We start from the raw sequence: 20,816 nt of genomic DNA, 5'->3' as shown, positions 1-20,816 counted from the left end.
ATTTAGAACAAAGTTAAAATCAATTTACAAAGACCACATTAGCGGATTTCTAAGGACATTAATTGTACCATAGACTACCCATCCACCTGCAATAATGAAATCCCTGACTTCAGCGAGTAGATTTTCATCGGCATTCAAATTCGACTCTGTTAAACCTGGAGGTGGGCGCGTTAGAGACGGGCTGCAGGCCTGTTCAAGAATTCATTCATTTTAACCCCGCACCCTCCCCCAAACCACCCATTCTTGGGGGTTAAAATTTCCCCAAAGTTCTTTTTTTCTATTTTTGCAAAGAATTTCTCAAAGGTGAGTTCCATAATTTCCTATATATATATATATATATATATTTATTTATTTATCGAATAGAACGTTGAAATAATTTAGAAAATGCATCGAAAAATAGGTAAGATACAGTTGCTTTCAACATCAGAAAACATAATCAAAGAATAAAGAATAAGTGCATCAAAATATTTCTTCAATAATCTGCCCATAAAACCCTGTTACTTCAAATTCATGGCCACTGACAGTTTTTTTAAGTGTTTTTTATTTCCTTGTAATTTTCTCCACTCTTCTGAGTGCAGGAAACCCTGGAACATCTCATCTAAGTGGCCATCCTTCATGCATGAGCACAGATAGCAGGATATTCCACCACAAAGGGCATCAGTCAAGCCTGATCCTGCCTTCGCCTTCCCAAGTCCAGAGGCTCTGGGGACAATGATACTGCCGCGACCGGCATGTCGAATGAGATCAGCAGACTCACCGCAGACTAGGGCCAAATCTGGGCCCTTCATAGATTTGCGTGGCTCAGCACCACCAAACCAGGAGATGTAGCGACCTACTAACTGCATCGAGGGGAGGTCATTCAGATCGTAAATCTCAGTCAGAGAAAAAAATGATTTACAGTCCGGGCAACTGAAAACCACACAAGGCATGCTCAGAACTTAGCTATGCAGTTTTTAAAATTTATTCATTTACGAGATGCTGAGAAGCTGCCTTCTACAACTGAGTGTCTCGCTGGGCCATTTCAGAGGGCATTGCTGTGGGTCTGGAGTCACATATAGGCCGGAGCAGGTAAGGACGGCAGATTTCCTTCCCTAAAGGACGTTAGTGAACCAGATGGTTTTTTACGACAATCCGGTAATTTCATTGCTGATATTAGCTTTTTATTCCAGATTTATTTAATTAACTGAATTTAAATTCCCCAGCTCCAGTGGTGCAATTGGAACTCATGTCTCTGGATCATAAGTCCAGGCTTCTGGATTACTAGTCCAGTAACATAACCACTATGCGACTGTACCCCTATTATTGAAGTATGTGAAGTATTATTTATCATTAGAGACAATAAATATTGTTTGACACATTCTGTCGCCAATCACAGATTCAATACTTACACCAAATATAATTGAATCAGTAAGTACTGCTAAATGCTCTTTGCATTTTTTAATCATTAATTAAAGTGCAAATTTATATTTTTTGCAGCATTACTTATCCCGCATAAACATAATATTCCAGAACATTATAACGTGTTACAAATATCGCATCCAGATCTTCAGAGAACTGGTAAAATAAACAATATTTTTCATCGAGGTTTTGTGGAATCAGCTACAGATTCGAATAGTTGATTTGATGTACAAGGCTAGGTGTGTTTATGTCGTACTTCCTGGATGTTTTCTTTGTATAGATTATTGCTGCTACTACTGCCAGGATTATCAGCAGAGCTGCGCCTAGAACTGCTCCCAAAACGATCACAGCCACTCTCCATCCAGGATTTTCTGATCCAGGTTGGGACTGCACCGTGGGAACAGTCTGTGGTCGGATAGGGGCCTCGGTCGTAAGTTGCGTTGTACCTAAAACAGACAACGTAGAATTATTTTTTTAAATACTACCATAATTAAATGAGACTCTTTAAACTATGTGCACAGTGGAGGTGTAGATGTTGCAAAGAATAAAGGAAAACGATAGTGGCCCGGAGTTTGCACTGGGTAATAACAGCAAACCAACAGCGTTCTCTGCTATTGCCCTTCTGAAACTGACTGCAACTTCAGGATTTGGGGCATGTGCATCCTAATGCAGAATCAGTCATTCGCTGCTCCGACACTGACTGCGCTGCGGAACTACCACCCGTACCCCCCTGCCCACCACAGAGCCGGCAATCAGTCAAACCATGGAAAGTGGCAACATTTCGGCTCTTCCATGGTAATACCACTGTTAAATACCCCACTAATAGTTTGACCCTTTAGGATTAGGTGTAACTCGGATGTAAACAACGTATTGACTGCCAAACAATGAGTATGGCCCTTTTAATGAAAGTGGCAGCCACGGGGCGGCACGGAATGGCCGCTGTGTCTCCGCGGAGGGTACGCCATTTTGGAAAATGCCCTTCCTCAGGTTTGGAGTGGTGTCCGGGACAGCTCTGCCTGTTTTCCTGCCGTGACGTACACACGCTGACCCCTTACCGGCTTTTGCTGTTAGTACACTTTCTGTAGCATGTCGGCGAAGCCAACTGCCAGGTCGGTCCATCAATTATGGCCGCGGGTTCAGCCGGGCCACCAACAGGCAGCCTGGCATCCCCCCTTGGGTGCCAGGCCGCTGGCCCGGCCGAAACCCTTCCTGGTGGCCCAGTGTTTGCCACTAAACTGGCTGCAGAGTTCACAGTGGCCCTCCCCTTTAACTGAAGGGGAGAGATGTTGTGATGCACCAGCACGATGATGCGTCAACGCGGCACTGATGACTGACAGACTCGGCTACTCCTCCCCGCCCTCACTTCCGCCCGCGCCCAAAAAATCCCTGAAGTGCTGAATTTCGACGGTTCGGCTACCCCAGTGTATGGGCCGGCCAGAACACACCGGAACTGATGGGTGTGCCTTGTTTCGGGTCGAGCGCAATTCCGGCCCCATATTTTTAAAAAGTTTGTCCATCTTTATTTCAGGTTTGCCTTTTCCTCCCTACGAGAGCCTCAATCTTTAGTTTGCTCTCTTAGATTTTTGGTAGGTTAGAATCAAAGGGCCCAAATTTGATGAAGGTCTCCGCCCGTCAAGTGCTGCCCAAAGGATCGCCGGTGGGCGGCGAGGTCCCTGATGGTTCTTCGGGCGGGGTTTTCATCACCCAGGTCCCTCGAAGGTTGGCGGGCGGCAAATCTGCGACGTACGCCGCCAACCTGGGCGGCAGCCCTTATTGTCGCCGGCAAAGGCACTTGCCGCCCAGGTACCACCGAGGATGGAGTCCGGGCCCACGGAGGGTCGAAGACCTGAAAATAAAAAGTATCAAATACAAAAAAAAAATCATCTGACGACCTTCAGGGGACCCCATCCACGTAAGTACCTGTAAACAAATGATTTAAATAATCTTAACTAATCTTTTTTACAGCATCTTCACACTTACTGTTGAGGACAGAGCTGCCTGCACTCAACGGTCCACTGCCAACTCCTTCCCGCATGAATATGGCATCTTGGCGGGCGGGAGTGTACTTGCATGCATCAGCCTTCTGCTAATGTCAGCAGGCGGTTCCCGGCGGCTCTTCCCTCCCACCCGCTCCAGACTACGACGAAAGTGGCACTGGGGGGTTCGACCAGAGGAACTTCGGCAGCAGTGGGCGGTAAGGCCATCAATTTTTCCCCGAAAGGAGCTTACTCACTTCCTGGTTCACTGTCTGTGAGAATTCTGCATCACAGCAGCTCACGTTAAGGATTCCCCATTAAACTTGCGTTGATTTAAATTACACGTCGGAAAAGCCAGACGTCTCGCCTCAGAGAGCGGGAGATCTTTGTGGGAAGCTTACTTCGGGGCCAGCAGCGAACGCCTTTGCTGCGCTGCTGACTGCAAATTATGGGCCATTAATGTATGGACCACACAGTGTGTTACAGGCAGATGCTCTGTTTCCAAGCTACCAGCAATGTGATTCAAAATTAGCTGCTGGAAGGTACACAAGGTCTGGCCAGGCTGACACTCCTCTCTCCAATCTTTCCTCCTTTCCTAATGACCTGGCTGGCATCCGGTAAACAAATTGTGGAGGAACGGTAGAGAAGACTCCCGCAGTACTACCCACTCAAAAAAAGCAACACCACCAGAACTAGCTCAATCTTCACCCGGTTAAGTCATTAGGTAAGGCAGGGCATCCTTCATCATTAATTAATGCATCAACAGGGATAAAATTCAACGTCGGTGGGAGCGGAAAATAAGCAGTAGGCTGGCCTTCATACACCTTGCCTGATTCTCCTCTCACTGAAGACTTAAAAAATTAAATGAAACCGCACCATTGTAAGTGAATAAAGCCTGAGAAACCTAGTTTCATCAAATAGGGATAACGTTAAAAAGAGTAAGAGAGAGGATAAGGTAAATCAAGAAGTTATGATTAGAGGACACTATTTAAAATCATTATTGTTATGTATGCAAACCTCACCAATGTGTAAGACTTGCCACCAGGGGGCACACCTGTGGGAGACCTAAGGGTCACCTGTGCACCCTGGGCAAGCAGGTATAAAAGGCAATCCACCAGGCTGCTTTCTCACTTTGGAGTTTCATTAAAGAGACCAAGGTCACAATGGTTTGAGCTTAAAACACAGCCTTGTGGATTTATTCTGAACATAATAATTGGCGACGAGTTACAGATCACGAACTTTCACACGGTAATGGCTGCTGTTGGTATTCTTGAGAGATTTGTTGAGGGTGATGATTGGGAAGCCTTCGTTGAGCGTCTCGACCAGTACTTTGGGGCCAATGAGCTGGACACAGCTGAGATGGCGGTCAAGCACAGGGCGATTCTCCTCACCGTATGTGGGTCTTCGATATATGGCCTCATCAAAAATCTGCTGGCACCGGTCAAACCAACGGACAAGCCTTACACAGAGCTGTGCACGCTGGTTCGGGAACACCTCAAACCAAAGGAGAGCGATCCTAATGGCCATGTATCGCTTTTACACGCACCATCGCTCCAAGGGCCAGAACATGGCGAGCTTTGTCGCCGACCTAAGACGCCTTGTGGTACAGCGAATTTGCCGAATCTTTGGGGGAAATGTTGTGGGACTTTTTCGTGCTTGGAATCGGTCACGAGGTCATTCTTCACAAACTACTGTCTGCCGAATCCCTAGATCTGAGCAAGGCCACCACGATAGCCCAGGCCTTCATATCCACGAGCGACAACAAGAAACAGATATCTTCACAGAATCGAAACTCACCGGCAAGTACTGTGCATAAAATAATGCCTTCAGCAGGCAGAACTGTACATGGCAGGGCCTACATGACCTCAGAGGCCAGGCCTCGGGTGACTCAGAGGCCGCTGTGGGTTGTGAATACATATCCATTAACACCATGTTGGCACTGCAGGGGGCAGCCATAGAGCCCATCAGTGTGGATTCCAGCACTATGTGTGCAAGGGCTGTGGAACAAGGGGCACCTCCAGCGAATGTGCAAACGACCTCTGACTCACCACGTGGCAGAGTCAGCAGAGGACGACCGATCCAGCGCGGATCACGCTGAACGAGCAGGAGAGGCAACTCAACCTGAGGATGAAGAGGAAGTATATGGGGTACACACCTTCACCACCAAAAGCCCTCCGATAATGTTAAAAGTTAAACTTAACGGCATTCCAGTCTCCATGGAATTGGACCCGGGGGCGAGTCAATCAATCATGAGCCAGATGACTTTTGAGAAACTGTGGGGCAACAAGGCACAGAGGCCAAAACTGAGCCCGATCCACACCTATCATTGTAGGCAGTCCCTCGAATCGAGGGTGACTTGCTTCCATGTCAAAAAGTTCACATGTGTTTCAATGATGGACCTAAAAACCTAATATTCCAGGTCTAAACTAAATGTTGAAGGGTGGAAGATGCCTGTGTGTGAATTTTTTTAATGTGGGGTGACCGTTGCACACCAGCCACCACACGGGCTTGACAGAGCTAGGTCTTGGTCCAGTAGCAAGGATTAACCAGGATGACTGGAGACCTGCTCTGCTGCATGGACCTAGTGCACACATATCGCAGTGTGGGCTGGCCCGTACTGCCCCTGGGCCCTCGCCTCTCCTGGGCCCCGAACTCATGCCTCTCCTGGGCCCTGATCACGTCCCTCTATGAACTCTTGCTGCTCCTTCGCCCTGGCCTCGCCGCTCCTGCTGTACCTGCCCACGCTTCAATCACCGGCCTGGACCTTGATGATGTTACTCTTTACTGCCGTTGCTCTCCTGCTCCAGCTCGCACAGCTCCCTGGAGTGATACACCTCCACGCTGCTCCTTCCACTCCTCGGCCTGCTCCGATGGTGCTCGCAGGCCAGGGGCCGCACAGACTGCTGGGCTAGGCCGCCACGCTGCTCCTCCCACTCCTCGGCCTGCTCCAATGGTGCTCGCAGGCCAGGGGCCGCAGACTGCTGGGCCAGGCATCCACGCTGCTCCTTCTGCTTCGATCTACACTAAGCTGCGACATACACCAAAGGACTCATACCTATTATCAGCAGTGCGGCAGTGAAAGTATCGTACGACGGAATAGTGCATGATTTGCCACTATGGATTATACCAGGCAATGGCCCAATGCTGTTCGACAGAAGCTGCCTAGGAAAGATACGATAGAACTGGGACGACATCAAAGCACTGTCTTCGGTGGATGACGCCCCGTGCGCCCAGGTGCTCAACAAATTCCCAGCGTTATTTGAGCCAGGCATCGGCAACTTCACAGGCACCAAGGTGCAGATCCATCTTGTTCCTGGGGCACGGCCCGTTCATCACAAGGCCCGAGCAGTCCCATATGTGATGCGAGAGAAAGTCGAGATTGAGTTGGACAGACTTCAATGAGAGGGAATCATATCGCCAGTCGAGTTCAACGATTGAGCCAGTCCATCGTGCCGATGCTAAAGAGCGATGGGACGGTCAGAATCTGCAGGGACTACAAGGTAACGAACAACCAAGTCTCAGTACAGGACCAGTACCCATTACCCAAAGTTGAGAACATATTCGCAATGTTAGCAGGGGGAAAGTCATTCACCAAGCTAGATCTAACCTCTGCTTACATGATACAGGAGCTGGCTGAACCATCAAACAAATTGACGTACATCCACACACACAAAGGACTGTTCGTGTACCACAGATGTCCCTTTGGGATTCACTCGGTTGCGGCCATCTTCCAGAGGAACATGGAGAGTATGCTGAAATCGGTTCCATGCACCGTGGTGTTCCAAGACGACATCTTGATCACTGGTCGCAACACCACCGAACACCTACACAACCTGGAAGAGGTTCTAAAGCGACTGGACAGAGTGGGACTCAGGCTGAAACGCTCCAAGTGTGTTTTCCTGGCGCCAGAGGTCGAATTTCTGGGGAGAAAGATTGCGGCAGACGGCATCAGACCCACGGACTCCAAGACGGAGGCTGTAATGTCCTTACACACTACTATAAATTCACACGAGGCATATTCTGCAGACAAGGTCACTCTGTGACCTGAACCTTTATTCCCAGGACCAAGAAGTGATGACCCTGCGTGGGACCTCCCTTTATATACCTGGATAACCAGGTAAAGAGTGTCTCCCACAAGTTCACCCCCTGTGGACAAGGTGTGCATTTCTTAGGTGTATACAGTATGCAGTGTTGTTATGAAGGTTACAGTTACATGAAGGTTGCATACATGACATCACCTCCCCCCCAACATCTTATGGGGTCAAAGATTGAGTCTTTCAGGCGGTCGACGCTCTCGTGGAGCTCCGCAGTTGGGGCTCTGGTTGTTGAGCCTTGGCATGAGTCTCTGTCACCTGTGGTGATTCCGGCCTGTCCGGGCTGGCCGCAGGGACTGTGCATGCTGCTGATTGTTCTTGTTGCTCGTTCACTGGCGGTGGTGTGGGCAACATCTCATGATCTTCCTCAGGTTCCTCAGTGTCCATGCTGAACCTTTTCTTTACTTGGTCCAGATGCTTGCGGCATATCTGCCCATTGTTAAGTCTGACCACTATGACCCTATTCCCCTCTTTACCAATTACAGTATCCTCAAGACACTTGGGCCCCACAGCGTGATTAAGAACAAATACAGGGTCATCGATTTCTATACATCTCCCCTTTGAGTTACGGTCATGGCACTCATTTTGGGACTGGCGCTTGCCCTCAACAATGTCTGACAGGACTGGATGAATGAGGGACAGCCGAGTTTTTAGTGTACATTTCATGAGTAGTTCCACTGGCGGGACCCCCGTGAGCGAATGTGGCCGGGACCTATAGGCCAGCAGGAGGCGCGATAGGCGGCATTGAAGGGAGGGTCCTTGAATCCGGAACATGCCCTGTTTTATGATTTGGACCGCACGTTCCGCCTGGCCATTGGGAGCCGGCTTGAACGGTGCCATCCTGACATGTTTGATGCCATTACCCGACATAAACTCCTGGAATTTATAGCTAGTGAAACACGGGCCGTTATCGCTAACCAGGATGTCCGGCAAGCTGTGGGTCGCAAAGACCGCACGCAGACTCTCCACAGTGGTGGATGTCGTGCACAAATTCAAAATGATGCACTCGATCCATTTCGACTACGCATCAACAACATGAACAGGCCCGCGTAGTCTACGTGAATAAGTGACCATAGCTTGGTGGGCCAGGGCCATGGGCTGAGTGGGCCCTCCCTGGGGGCATTACCCAGCTGGGCACACGTCGTGCACCTGCGAACACAGTGTTCCAGGTCTGAGTCAATTCCCGGCCACCATACATGTGACCGGGCAATGGCCTTCATTAGCACAATGCCTGGGTGCTGTGGAGTTCCTTGATGAATGCTTCCCTTCCCTTCTGGGGCATGACTACCCAGCTGCCCCATAGTACGCAGTCGGCTTGGATGGAGAGCTCATCCACCCATCTCTTAAACGGTCTGACCGCCTCGGGGCATGCTCCGTGTGCGGGCGCCCAATCCCTAGTCAGGACACATTTCTTAATCAAGGATAGGCGGGGATCTCTGTTGGTCCAGATTTTGATCTGGCGGGCTGTGATGAGGGAGCCTGCGCTGTCAAAGGCTTCAACGGCCATGACCATCTCAGCGCTTTGCTCCACTGCCCCCTCAGTGGTGGCCAGTGGAAGCCTGCTGAGCGCGTCAGCGCAATTTTAGGTGCCTGGCCGGTGCCGTATGGTGTAGTCATACGCAGCCAGCGTGAGAGCCCATCGCTGTATGCGAGCTGACGCATTGGCATTGACAGCCTTGCTGTCGGACAACAGGGATGTTAACGGCTTGTGGTCCATTTCTAACTCGAACCTTCTGCCAAAAAGGTACTGGTGCATCTTTTTCACCCCGTAGACACATGCGAGTGCCTCCTTCTCAACCATCCCATATCCCCGTTCTGCCTAGGAGAGCGACCTGGAGGCATAAGCCATGGGTTGGAGTTGGCCCTCATCATTACTCTGCTGCAACACGCACCCAACCCCATAGGATGATGCATCACATGTCAGAACCAATTTCTTACAGGGGTTGTACAGAGTCAACAGCTTATTAGAACAAAGCAGGTTCCGCTCCCGATTGAAAGCCCGTTCCTGACAGACCCCCCAAATCCAATCGTAACCCTTACGCAGGAGCACATGTAGTGGCTCCAACAATGTGCTTAAGTTCGGCAGAAAGTTCCTGAAATAGTTCAAGAGTCCCAGAAATGAACGCAACTCCGATGTGTTGCCGGGCCTGGGCACACGACGGATCGCCTCTGTTTTGGATTCGGTAGGCCGGATCCCGTCTGCGGCAACCCTCCTGCCCAAAAACTCGACCTCTGGGGCCAAAAACACACACTTGGACTTCTTTAGTCGCAGGCCTACCCGGTCCAGTCGGCGTAGCACCTCCTCCAGGTTGTGGAGATGTTCCTCGGTGTCACGACCCGTGATGAGGATGTCGTCCTGAAATACGATTGTTCCAGGGATGGATTTGAGCAGGCTTTCCATGTTCCTTTGAAAGATAGCGGCCGCTGATCGAATGCCAAACGGACACCTGTTGTAAACGAATAGCCCCTTGTGCGTGGTGATGGTGGTCAGTAATTTGGATTCTTCGGCCAGTTCCTGGGTCATGTAGGCCGAAGTGAGGTCCAACTTGGTGAACAGCTTGCCGCCTGCCAGCGTGGCAAAAAGATCCTCTGCTCTTGGAAGCGGGTATTGGTCTTGTAGTGACACTCGGTTGATAGTGGCCTTGTAGTCGCCACAGATCCTGACCGAGCCATCCGTTTTTAGGGCAGGGACGATGGGGCTTGCCCAGTCGCTGAATTCAATGGGCGAAATGATGCCCTCTCTTAGCAACCTGTCCAACTCACTTTCAATTTTCTCCCGCATCACATACGGCACAGCTCTGGCTTTGTGGTGCACTGGTCTGGCGTCCAGGGTGATGCGTAACCTTTGAAAGTCCCGACACCAGGTTGAATTAGTGACTCAAATTTCTGTAGGACCTATGAGCATGAACTTCGCTCCACAGATGAAATGGCGTGCACATCCCCCCATTTCATCTCGGCTAGCCAGCTCCTCCCCAAAAGCGCGGGACCATTTCCCGGGACAATCCAGAGTGGCAGCCAGTTCTCTGATCCATTATGTGACCACCAACATTGCACTGCCTAGCACTGGGATGATCTCTTTGGTGTACATCCGTATTTGCGTGTCAATGCGTTCTAGTTTGGGTCTGCTAGTTTCTCGAATTGTTGGACACTCATAAGTGACTGGCTGGCCCCTGTGTCCATGCATACCGGGATGCTGTTTAATAGGACTTTTATCATCATAGGTGGCGTTTTGGTATATGAACTGTGGATGTTTGCCACATGAACCCGCTGAACTTCAGCATCCATTGCTTTGTCCCAAGCTTCAACCTGCCTTGCAGACCCCTCTTCTGGTTCATCTTCCTCGTAAATTAGCCTCGCTGCGGGCTTCCTGCACATTCTGGCTAAATGTCCACTGAAGTTACAATTTCTACAGATAAATTGTTGAAACCTACAGGTTTTTGCAGCATGTCTGCCCCCGCACCACCAGCATGAGCTGAGATCGTTGTGAACAAAAGGGCTGTTACCAGGCATTCCTCTCTGATTGTCTCTTTGATTACTCTTGAGCACTCTGTTAGTGGGTGTCAATAGCCCCATCCCGGGACGCATTGTCCACCGTGATGGCTTAAATGTCTGTTCAACCTGCCATTGTCTCTGTTGAGGACCCACTCTAGAGTCTGTTGCTGCCTGGGTGGTGTTGAATTGCCCTTGCCTGCCTGCGGGGTTCTGAGTCGCGTTTACAATGTTAACTCCCTGACCCATTGCCACGTTGGAAGCAGAGTTGCGCACGTATATTATCTTGGTTTCCTCCTCCCCAGCCATGAAGGTCTGAGCCATCAATGCCGCCGCTTCCAAGGTCAAGTCCTTGGTCTCAATTAGCTTTCTGGAAATCCCGGCATGACCAATGCTCTCAATAAAGAAATCCCTAAACATCTCCCCCTTGCAGGCGTCTATGAACTTACAGAGGCTGGCCAAGCACCGAAGGTCCGCAACGAAGTCCGGTATGCTCTGTCCTTCCCGACGTATAGAACCGGTGTCGGGCCATGTGTATATTACTCGCCGGTTTGAGGTGCTCACCGATCAGTTTGCTGAGCTCTTCAAAGGTTTTGTCCGCCGGCTTCTTGGGTGCAAGCAGGTCTTTCATCAGCGCGTACGCCTTAGGTCCACAGCTGGTCAGTAGATGCGCCCTTCACTTGTCAGCCACTGCATCTCCCAGCCAGTCCTTTGTGACAAAACTCTGCTGGAACCTCTCAACGAAATCGTCCCAGTCCTCACCAACACAGTACCGTTCCTCTGTGCTACCGGTGGCCATTCTCGTGAGTCGTTGATTCCCGTTTCTCGTCGCCAAATGTAATGTCCTTACACACTACTATAAATTCACATGAGGCACATTCTGCAGACAAGGTCACTCTGTGACCTGAACCTTTATTCACAGGACCAAGAAGTGATGACCCTGTGTGGGACCTCCCTTTATATACCTGGATGACCAGGTGAGGAATGTCTCCCACAAGTTCACCCCCTGTGGTCAAGGTGTGCATTTCTTAGGTGTATACAGTATGCAGTGTTGTTATGAAGGTTACAGTTACATGAAGTTACATACATGACAGAGGCCATCAAGAATGCACCCAGACCACAGAATGTGACGGAGCTGCGTTCGTTCCAGGGACTCCTCAACTATTTTGGTAACTTAATACTGGGGCTGAGCACTTTGCTAGAACCCTTGCATTTATTGCTACACAAGGGTGATGACTGGGTTTGGGGTAAATCTCAAGAGACGGCCTTTAATAAGGCCAGAAACCTACTATGCTCTAACAAGTTACTTGTATTGTATGACCCATGTAAACGTTTAGTACTAGCTTGTAATGCATCGTCGTACGGGGTCGGTTGTGTGTTACAGCAAGCAAATGTGTCAGGCAAACTGCAACTGGTTGCATATGTGTCCAGAGGTTTATCCAAGGCTGAAAGAGCCTGCAGTACGGTTGAGAAAGAATCGTTCGCATGTGTATATGGGGTTAAGAAAATGCACCAGTACCTATTTGGTCTCCGGTTCGAGCTCGAAACCGACCACAAACCACTTAATTCACTGCTCTCAGAAAGGAAAGGTATCAACACCAATGCTTCATCCCACATCCAAAGATGGGCACTAACATTGTCTGTTTATGACTATGTAATCTGTCACAGACCAGGCACAGAACTGCGCTGATCCCCTCAGTCGGCTACCATTGCCCACCACCGGGGTGGAAATGGCGCAACCCACAGACTTGCTTCTGGTAATGGATGCTTTTGAGAGCAAGGGGTCACTCGTCACGACTCGACAGATCAGGACCTGGACTAGCCAAGACCCTGTGCTATCACTAGTAAAAAGCTGCATCCATAATGGGATCTGGTCGGTGGATTCCCTTGGAAATGCAACATGAAATTAAACCGTTCCACCGTCGTAAGGATGAATTGTCCATCCAATCAGATTGTCTCCTATGGGGGAATCACATGGTTTTGCCAAAAAAAAGGCAGGGAAACGTTCATACGCGACCTACACAGTCCCCACCCAGGCATAGTCATGATGAAGGCTATCGCCAGGTCGCACGTTTGGTGGCCCGCCATTGACTGCGAATTGGAATCATGTGTACACCAATGTAACACTTGCTGACAGTTGAACAACATACCCAGGGAGGCCCCACTGAGCCTGTGGTCATGGCCTTCCAAACCGTGGTCCAGGGTCCACATAGATTTTTCTGGCCCCTTTCTAGGAAAGGTGTTTCTCGTTGCAGTGGACGCTTACTCTAAATGGATTGAATGTATAATAATGTCATCATGTACGTCCACTGCCACCATTGAAAGCCTCAGGGCCATGTTCGCCACCCATTGTCAGTGACAATGGACCGTGTTTCACCAGCTCAGAATTTAACGAGTTCATGACCCGCAATGGCATTAAGCATGTCAGGTCTGCCCCATTTAAGCCCGCTTCCAATGGTCAAGCGGAATGGGCAGCCCAAACCATCAAGCACAGCTTGAAATGCGTAGCGGATGACTCCTTGCAGACCCGGTTATCTCGGGTCCTGCTCAGCTACCGGACACAACCCCACTCGCTCACCGGGGTTCCCCCTGCAGAATTGTTAATGAAGAGAGCACTCAAAACCAGGCTCTCCTTAGTCCACCCGGATCTCAATGATCACGTAGAAACCCGGCAGCACTGGCATAATATGTACCACGATCGCACGGCTGTATCGCGTGACATTGAGGTTAATGATCCTGTGTTTGTTCTCAATTACGGTCATGGTCCCAGATGGATTGCTGGCACTGTTTTAGCCAAGGAGGGGAATAGACTGTTTGTTGTTAAACTGTTGAATGGGCAAACGTGCAGAAAGCACTTGGATCAGACCAAACTGCGATTCACTGACAACCAAGAACGGTTTGAAGAACACTTTACCATCTATGATCCACCAATATACACCCAGCCAGCAATTAACCTCACTGTCAACCACAAGGATGAACCCACCATGCCCGACAGTCCGATCAAGGTCACAATGGTTTGAGCTTACAACACAGTCCTGTGGAGTTATTCTGAACATAATAATTATGATGGTAAGAGGAAAGAAAGGCTGAGAAAGGTAAAGGGTTCCATAGTTTTAAGGTCCTGACAAAGAATGAATTCGATCAGGAATGGTGTCGTGAATCTTGATTTCAACACATTCTGTAATCAGGGTGGAGGAAGAGTGCGTGGGCTGCTTTTTTAGCCCATAGAAGAAATAAGAGAGGAAGTCCACTGAAACACTGACCATATATTTATCACCAGATATATACTGTTATCATAATATTCATCATAATACTTGCCTGTTATGATGATTAAACTATTATTATCAAGTGCTTTGATTGCATCGGCAACAGCACCGAGCAGTGTGGTCAAGTTAACAGTTGAGTTGTTGTTCACGACAGCCAGAAAGTTTACCACCACACTTCCATTTTGAAAACCAATGATGGAGATATTAAAACTTTTATCTTTGAGCTTGCCTTGTGTAGTTGGCACAACCTAAAAATGAGGCACAAATATTATTTAATTGTCATTGAGTAAGACTTCAGAGTTCCATTCACCCATTCAGCACCCACCCGCTCATCCATCCAGCTACCATTACATCCATCCATCTCCCCACTGATCTATCCATCTCCCCACCATCCATCCACCCACTCCTCCATCAACTCGCCCCCATCTGCATGAAAGAAATACAACTGCTGGAAAAAGCAGCCCAGTGACGAAGTGCAGACTGTATGAATATAAATACATGTTTAAAGCTCCCTACTCCTTGGAAGAACTGGTGTGCTAGCTCACTGGGTCTAATAGTGGGCCGTGTTGTTTTTTTAAGAATACAAACAAGCACAAAAGTAGTTTAACTTACTGTATTTATAAAATTGACAGATAAGTTCCTGTAGGCTTCACTTGCAGGATTTTTCAGGTCATTGGAGAACTCTTTGGTGCTCAATGTCGCTTTCAATCTGAATGCCACTTTGTCTGTAGAAACAGTAACAAATCATGAGCTACTTGGCTGCTGTATGTGTTGAATCTGCACTGGAATCAGACATTCAAAGAATAGACCGTGTTGCCTTAATTCACAAGATGCGAATAATTCTACAATATAGTCAGAAGTTATTTATTTGTGAAAAGCTCTGGTGCTCAGAGGATGACATTGTCCTAAAATGGCACAGAGTCCTCATTGATAAATGTGTCCGCTCTTGTTTAAATTTCAGTTCTCCAAATGAAAGGGTTAATTGATACAGCCAGAGGAATGTTCTACGCTAGACCAGGCGTATGACAGATAAGCAAAGGCTCTGATGTCCTGCAACTGGGACGCAGATGAAAGCGCGGATTGAGATAATCAAGCTCAATTCCGTCCCGTGGAAAATGTACAACTCACATTAGATGTTTACGATGTTGCTGACATAGAATTCTTTGGATCGATATTTCCAGAGATATTTGTAAACACATATGTAAAAGTTAGCAAGAAACGATTAACAAATGAAACATTCCCACTAAGTTTGAGATGTTAACACATAGCAAGCAGGGAAACTCACCAACTCCGCCCCTCCCCCCTCACCGGCTAATTAATTTTTTTTGAAGGAGGTAAATAATTTCTAAGGAGACCATTTTTAAACTGTATTCTGCCATTTCTTCACTAAGTTAACTTACGCTGATGACCTTTAAAAGTTTAACAAAGGTTTAGCATTAATACCATTTATATAATCTCTGAGTAAACTGCAATGTATGCACCTGTGAATATGCTCACAGATTTGGAGAGCTGCTGCACGCCTATTCTGGGCCGACGTCCGCCGCGCGGCCGATGCCATCGAGTCGCTAAAAACAGCTCTGGGCCCTGACTCCGTTAGGTGTGTCGAGGAGGCTCAAGCACGTGGGGAGATCCCGTCCGAACTGACCCCCGTCCGGACGGAATTCCTCATCAGCGCCAAACCGCAAAACCTCCCTCAGAAGCCAGCGCCTCACAATTTCAGCCTCCTCCGGGAAATCCCCTCCGTGACTTTCAGTTCTGCGCGGAGGGGATTCCTGTACGGGCTGCTGTTGCACACTCTCCACTTTGCCATCCTCGCCTGCCATCCGGACACTCCATGGCGCACCATCTTGCCGTCTGGAGGATGTAGGTGTCCCCAATGGCATGCTCTCTACCTTTATTTATTGGGAACTTGGCCTGGAGGGTGTTGCACGGAGCAGTCCTGTGCAATAAGTTTTTAAGTCAGTTCACGGACTCCCGTGCCGCCTGCAATTTCTGTGGTCTGGAAGAGTCCGTGTTCCATGTATACCCCTATTCCATTATCTGAAGGGGCTGCTCCTCAAATTCTGGTTGCAGTTCAAGCCCACACTCCTGATCTTTAGGCACCCTGTGCGGAGGGGAGCGGGCAGGACTGCTCCTGGGCACGGCCAAGGGTGCAATCAACCGGTCCAGGCGGCGGGCGGTCGAGGGGGTCATTCAGCCCGACTGCCTGCCTCTCTTCCGCAGTTACATCCGAGCCAGGGTGTCCCTAGAGATGGAGCACGCAGTGTCCACCAGTACACTCGCGGCCTTCCGCGAGAGGTGGGCGCTGGAGGGACTGGAGTGTATCATCACCCCCGGCAACCAAATTTTAATTTGACTGTTTAAAGTTTAACGTTTAATTTGTGTAAATTGTCGGTTTTAGTGCCCCTTTAATAAGGGGGCATTTGATTTACATTTGTTTTACAGATACAACAAAAATAATTGTAGAGCTGTTGCATTGTGAGTGGCTTAGACTCAATAAAACACCAGTCAGTTGGGTTTAGGAGATCCACGATGAGGAATGCAGTTGTGAACCTGGTGGGTGAACTGGTAATATATCGTGTGATTGTTAAACCTTTGTTAATAAACCAACTAGTTCTTAATAGCAATGTGTTGCTATGAATTCTTAAGCGAAGAACCCATGAACAAAGAACACATACATTACATAAACCACTTTGAATAGTGCACCTTTTGTGCTACTGCTGTGCTATAATTTTCACAGCAGACTCTGTTGTCCGTGTCCGGGGATTTTAACCTACATATCGATTGGTCAAATCAAATCGCAGGGGGTAGCCTGGAGGAGGAATTCATAGAATGCATACGGGATTGTTTCTTAGAACAGTATGTAACAGAGCCTACAAGGGAGCAAGTCATTTTGGATCTGGTCCTTTGTAACGAGACAGGAAAAATAAACAATCTCCTCGTAAAAGATCCTCTCGGAATGAGTGATCACAATATGGTTGAATTTGTAATACAGATTGAGGATGAGGAAGTTGTGTCAGAAACGAGCGTACTATGCTTAAACAAAGGGGACTACAGTGGGATGAGGGCAGAGTTGGCTAAAGTAGACTGGAAACAAGGACTAAACGGTGGCACAATTTAGGAACAGTGGAGGACTTTTAAGGAGCTCTTTCATAATGCGCAACAAAAATATATTCCAGTAAAAAAGAAGGGCGGCAAGAGAAGAGATAACCAGCCGTGGATAACCAAGGAAATAAAGGAAAGTATCAAATCAAAGACCAATGCGTATAAGGTGGCCAAGGGTAGTGGGAAACTAGAGGATTGGTAAAATTTTAAGCAACAGCAAAGAATGACTAAAAAAGCAATAAAGAAAGGGAAGATAGATTACGAAGGTAAACTTGCGCAAAACATAAAAACAGATAGTAAAAGCTTTTACAGATATATAAAACGGAAAAGAGTGACTAAAGTAAATGTTGGTCCCTTAGAAGATGAAAAGGGGGATTTAATAATGGGAAATGTGGAAATGGCTGAGACCTTAAACAATTATTTTGCTTCCGTCTTCACAGTGGAAGACACAAAAACCATGCCAAAAATTGCTGGTCATAGGAATGTGGGAAGGGAGGACCTTGAGATGATCACTATCACTGGGGAGGTAGTGCTGGACAGACTAATGGGACTGAAGGTAGACAAGTCCCCTGGTCCTGATGAAATGCATCCCAGGGTATTAAAAGAGATGGCGGAAGTTATAGCAGATGCATTTGTTATAATCCACCAAAATTCTCTGGACTCTGGGGAGGTACCAGCGGATTGGAGAGCAACTAATGTAACGCCTCTGTTTAAAAAAGGGGGTAGGCAAAAGGCAGGTAACTATAGGCCGGTTAGTTTAACATCAGTTGTGGGGAAAATGCTTGAAACTATCATTAAGGAAGAAATAGCGGGACATCTGGATAGGAATAGTGCAATCAAGCAGACGCAGCATGGATTCATGAAAGGGAAATCATGTTTAACTAACTTACTGGAATTCTTTGAGGATATAACGAGCATGGTGGATAGAGGTGTACCGATGGATGTGGTGTATTTAGATTTCCAAAAGGCATTCGATAAGGTGCCACACAAAAGGTTACTGCAGAAGATAAAGGTACGCGGAGTAAGAGGAAATGTATTAGCATGGATAGAGAATTGGCAAGCGAACAGAAAGCAGAGAGTCGGGATAAATGGTTCCTTTTCCGATTGGAAATCGGTGGTTAGTGGTGTGCCACAGGGATCAGTACTGGGACCACAACTGTTTACAATATACATAGATGACCAAGAAGAGGGGACAGAGTGTAGTGCAACAAAATTTGCAGATGACACTAAGATTAGTGGGAAAGCGGGTTGTGTAGAGGACTCAGAGAGGCTGCAAGGAGATTTGGATTGGTTAAGCGAATGGGCTAAGGTTTGGCAGATGGAATACAATGTCGGAAAGTGTGAGGTCATCCACCTTGGGAAAAAAAAACAGTAAAAGGGAATATTATTTGAATGGGGAGAAATTACAACATGCTGCGGTGCAGAGGGACCTGGGGGTCCTTGTGCATGAATCCCAAAAGGTTAGTTTGCAGGTGCAGCAGGTAATCAGGAAGGCAAATGGAATGTTGGCCTTCATTGCGAGAGGGATGGAGTACAAAAGCAGGGAGGTGTTGCTGCAACTGTATAGGGTATTGGTGAGGCCGCACCTGGAGTACTGCCTGCAGTTTTGGTCACCTTACTTAAGGAAGGATATACTAGCTTTGGAAGGGGTACAGAGACGATTCACTAGGCTGATTCCGGAGATGAAGGGGTTACCTTATGATGATAGATTGAGTAGACTGGGTCTTTACTCCTTGGAGTTCAGAAGGATGAGGGGTGATCTTATAGGAACATTTAAAATCATGAAAGGGATAGACAAGATAGAGGCAGAGAGGTTGTTTCCACTGGTCGGGGAGACTAGAACTAGGGGGCACAGCCTCAAAATACGGGGGAGCCAATTTAAAACCGAGTTGAGAAGGAATTTCTTCTCCCAGAGGGTTGTGAATCTGTGGAATTCTCTGCCCAAGGAAGCAGTTGAGGCTAGCTCATTGAATGTTTTCAAGTCAAAGATAGATATATTTTTAACCAATAAGGGAATTAAGGGTTATGGGGAGCGGGCGGGTAAGTGGAGCTGAGTCCACGGCCAGATCAGCCATGATCTTGTTGAATGACGGAGCAGGCTCGAGGGGCTAGATGGCCTACTCCTGTTCCTAATTCTTATGTTCTTATGTGTCTCTAGTTTGTTCGCTTAAGTACTAGAGCTGTGCTGGCTCCCAGGGCATTAATCTCGTCAAGGTGACTGCATTCCCCAAGTAAACTTGCCAGATCCATTGAGGCTGGTTGCAGGGAGTATACAGCAGCCATATTGGCATCAGCTGCGTAAAGCATGTGCCTGGAATGGAGGCATCGAACAACACTGATCATCAATAAGCATGTCTTAGAGTTCTCGTTAACAGATAGCCCACCTTCCTTGGTGATAGCAACCAGCCCCTAATGATTCTGAAAGTTTGTCGGGGGGAATGCGTTTCGTTCATAATACCTCAATATTGTTGCTGTAGTGGTTGTGTAATTTTCACATTAAACACTTAAACTAAGGAGGAAATATTGTAGAGACAACAGAAATGGGAGTAGGGGAACATCTGGATTGCATCACAGAGAAAGACCAGAGAAGGTAACAGCACTTACTTTTGCAGTTACTGACTGTAAACAGCATGCAGTTCGACAAAGCACAGATATCTCTCTTATTGATGAAACAAACATTAGGATCTGTAGGTAAATAAAAATAATCAATAGTCAATACTGAGCAAGAATTCTCTTCAAGAGTCAGTGGTTATAGGAATACTAGCACTTCTTCATAGATGAGAGACCTTTTTTGTGCAACAGTTGTTCACTATTTCGGTAGCATTCATTTAATATATGTGTAACTGATCCCTCGTGCCTAGATAAACTCTGACTCTTCGTTCTTGAAAGGAATTAAATAACAAAGGGCCCTATGGGACTATATTAGATACTAATTAGAGTAGAAAGGATTAACGCTGAGCACTATTTCAGGTTAAGCTTTCACTGTAGGTCATGGGAATATAGGTTTAAATTAGTAACTGGCAAGTTCAAGACTGATGTCAGGAAGTACCTTTTCAGACTAAGAATGATCAACACTCAACAACAACAACTTGTATTTATATAGCGCCTTTATTGTAGTGAAACATCCAAATGGGGTTCCCAGGAGTATTATGAGATTTAAAAAATTAACACCGAGCTGCAAAAGTAGAAATTAGGGCAGGTGACCAAAAGCTGGTCAAAGAGGAATGTTTTAAGGAGTATCTTGAAGGAGGATAGAGAGGCGGAGAGGTTGAGTCAGGGAGTTCCAGAGTTTGCGGCCTAGGTAACAGAAGGCGTGGCCACTAATGGATGAGCGATTATAATCAGGGATACTCAAGAAGGCAGAATTAGAGGAGCGCAGACATTTCGGGGCAGTTTTGGGGCTGTAGTAGTGGTGCATTAGGGTGGCCCCAACTCATATAAGAAATAGGAGCAGGAGTAGGCCATTTGGCCCCTCAAGTGAGCTCGGC

General features: G+C 47.7%; 1 protein-coding gene across 1 annotated transcript in view; it reads right to left on the bottom strand.

The window, feature by feature from the left end:
* Positions 1–1,599: 1,599 nt before the first annotated feature.
* Positions 1,600–20,816, bottom strand: part of LOC139276411 (complement component C1q receptor-like) — a 36,631-nt gene continuing 17,414 nt past the window's right edge. Inside the window, exons 6-9 of the mRNA XM_070894368.1 lie at positions 19,933–20,013; positions 14,836–14,948; positions 14,276–14,471; positions 1,600–1,844 (exon numbers count right to left, since the gene is read on the bottom strand). Coding sequence (XP_070750469.1) covers positions 1,600–1,844; positions 14,276–14,471; positions 14,836–14,948; positions 19,933–20,013 — 635 coding nt within the window. The remainder of the gene's footprint in view (positions 1,845–14,275; positions 14,472–14,835; positions 14,949–19,932; positions 20,014–20,816) is intronic.

The sequence above is a fragment of the Pristiophorus japonicus genome, chromosome 11 (genome assembly GCF_044704955.1).
Source record: "Pristiophorus japonicus isolate sPriJap1 chromosome 11, sPriJap1.hap1, whole genome shotgun sequence".
In the NCBI taxonomy this organism is placed as follows: Eukaryota; Metazoa; Chordata; class Chondrichthyes; family Pristiophoridae; genus Pristiophorus; species Pristiophorus japonicus.
Note: the sequence above shows the minus strand (reverse complement) of the source record. Positions and strands in the feature narration are given on the sequence as shown.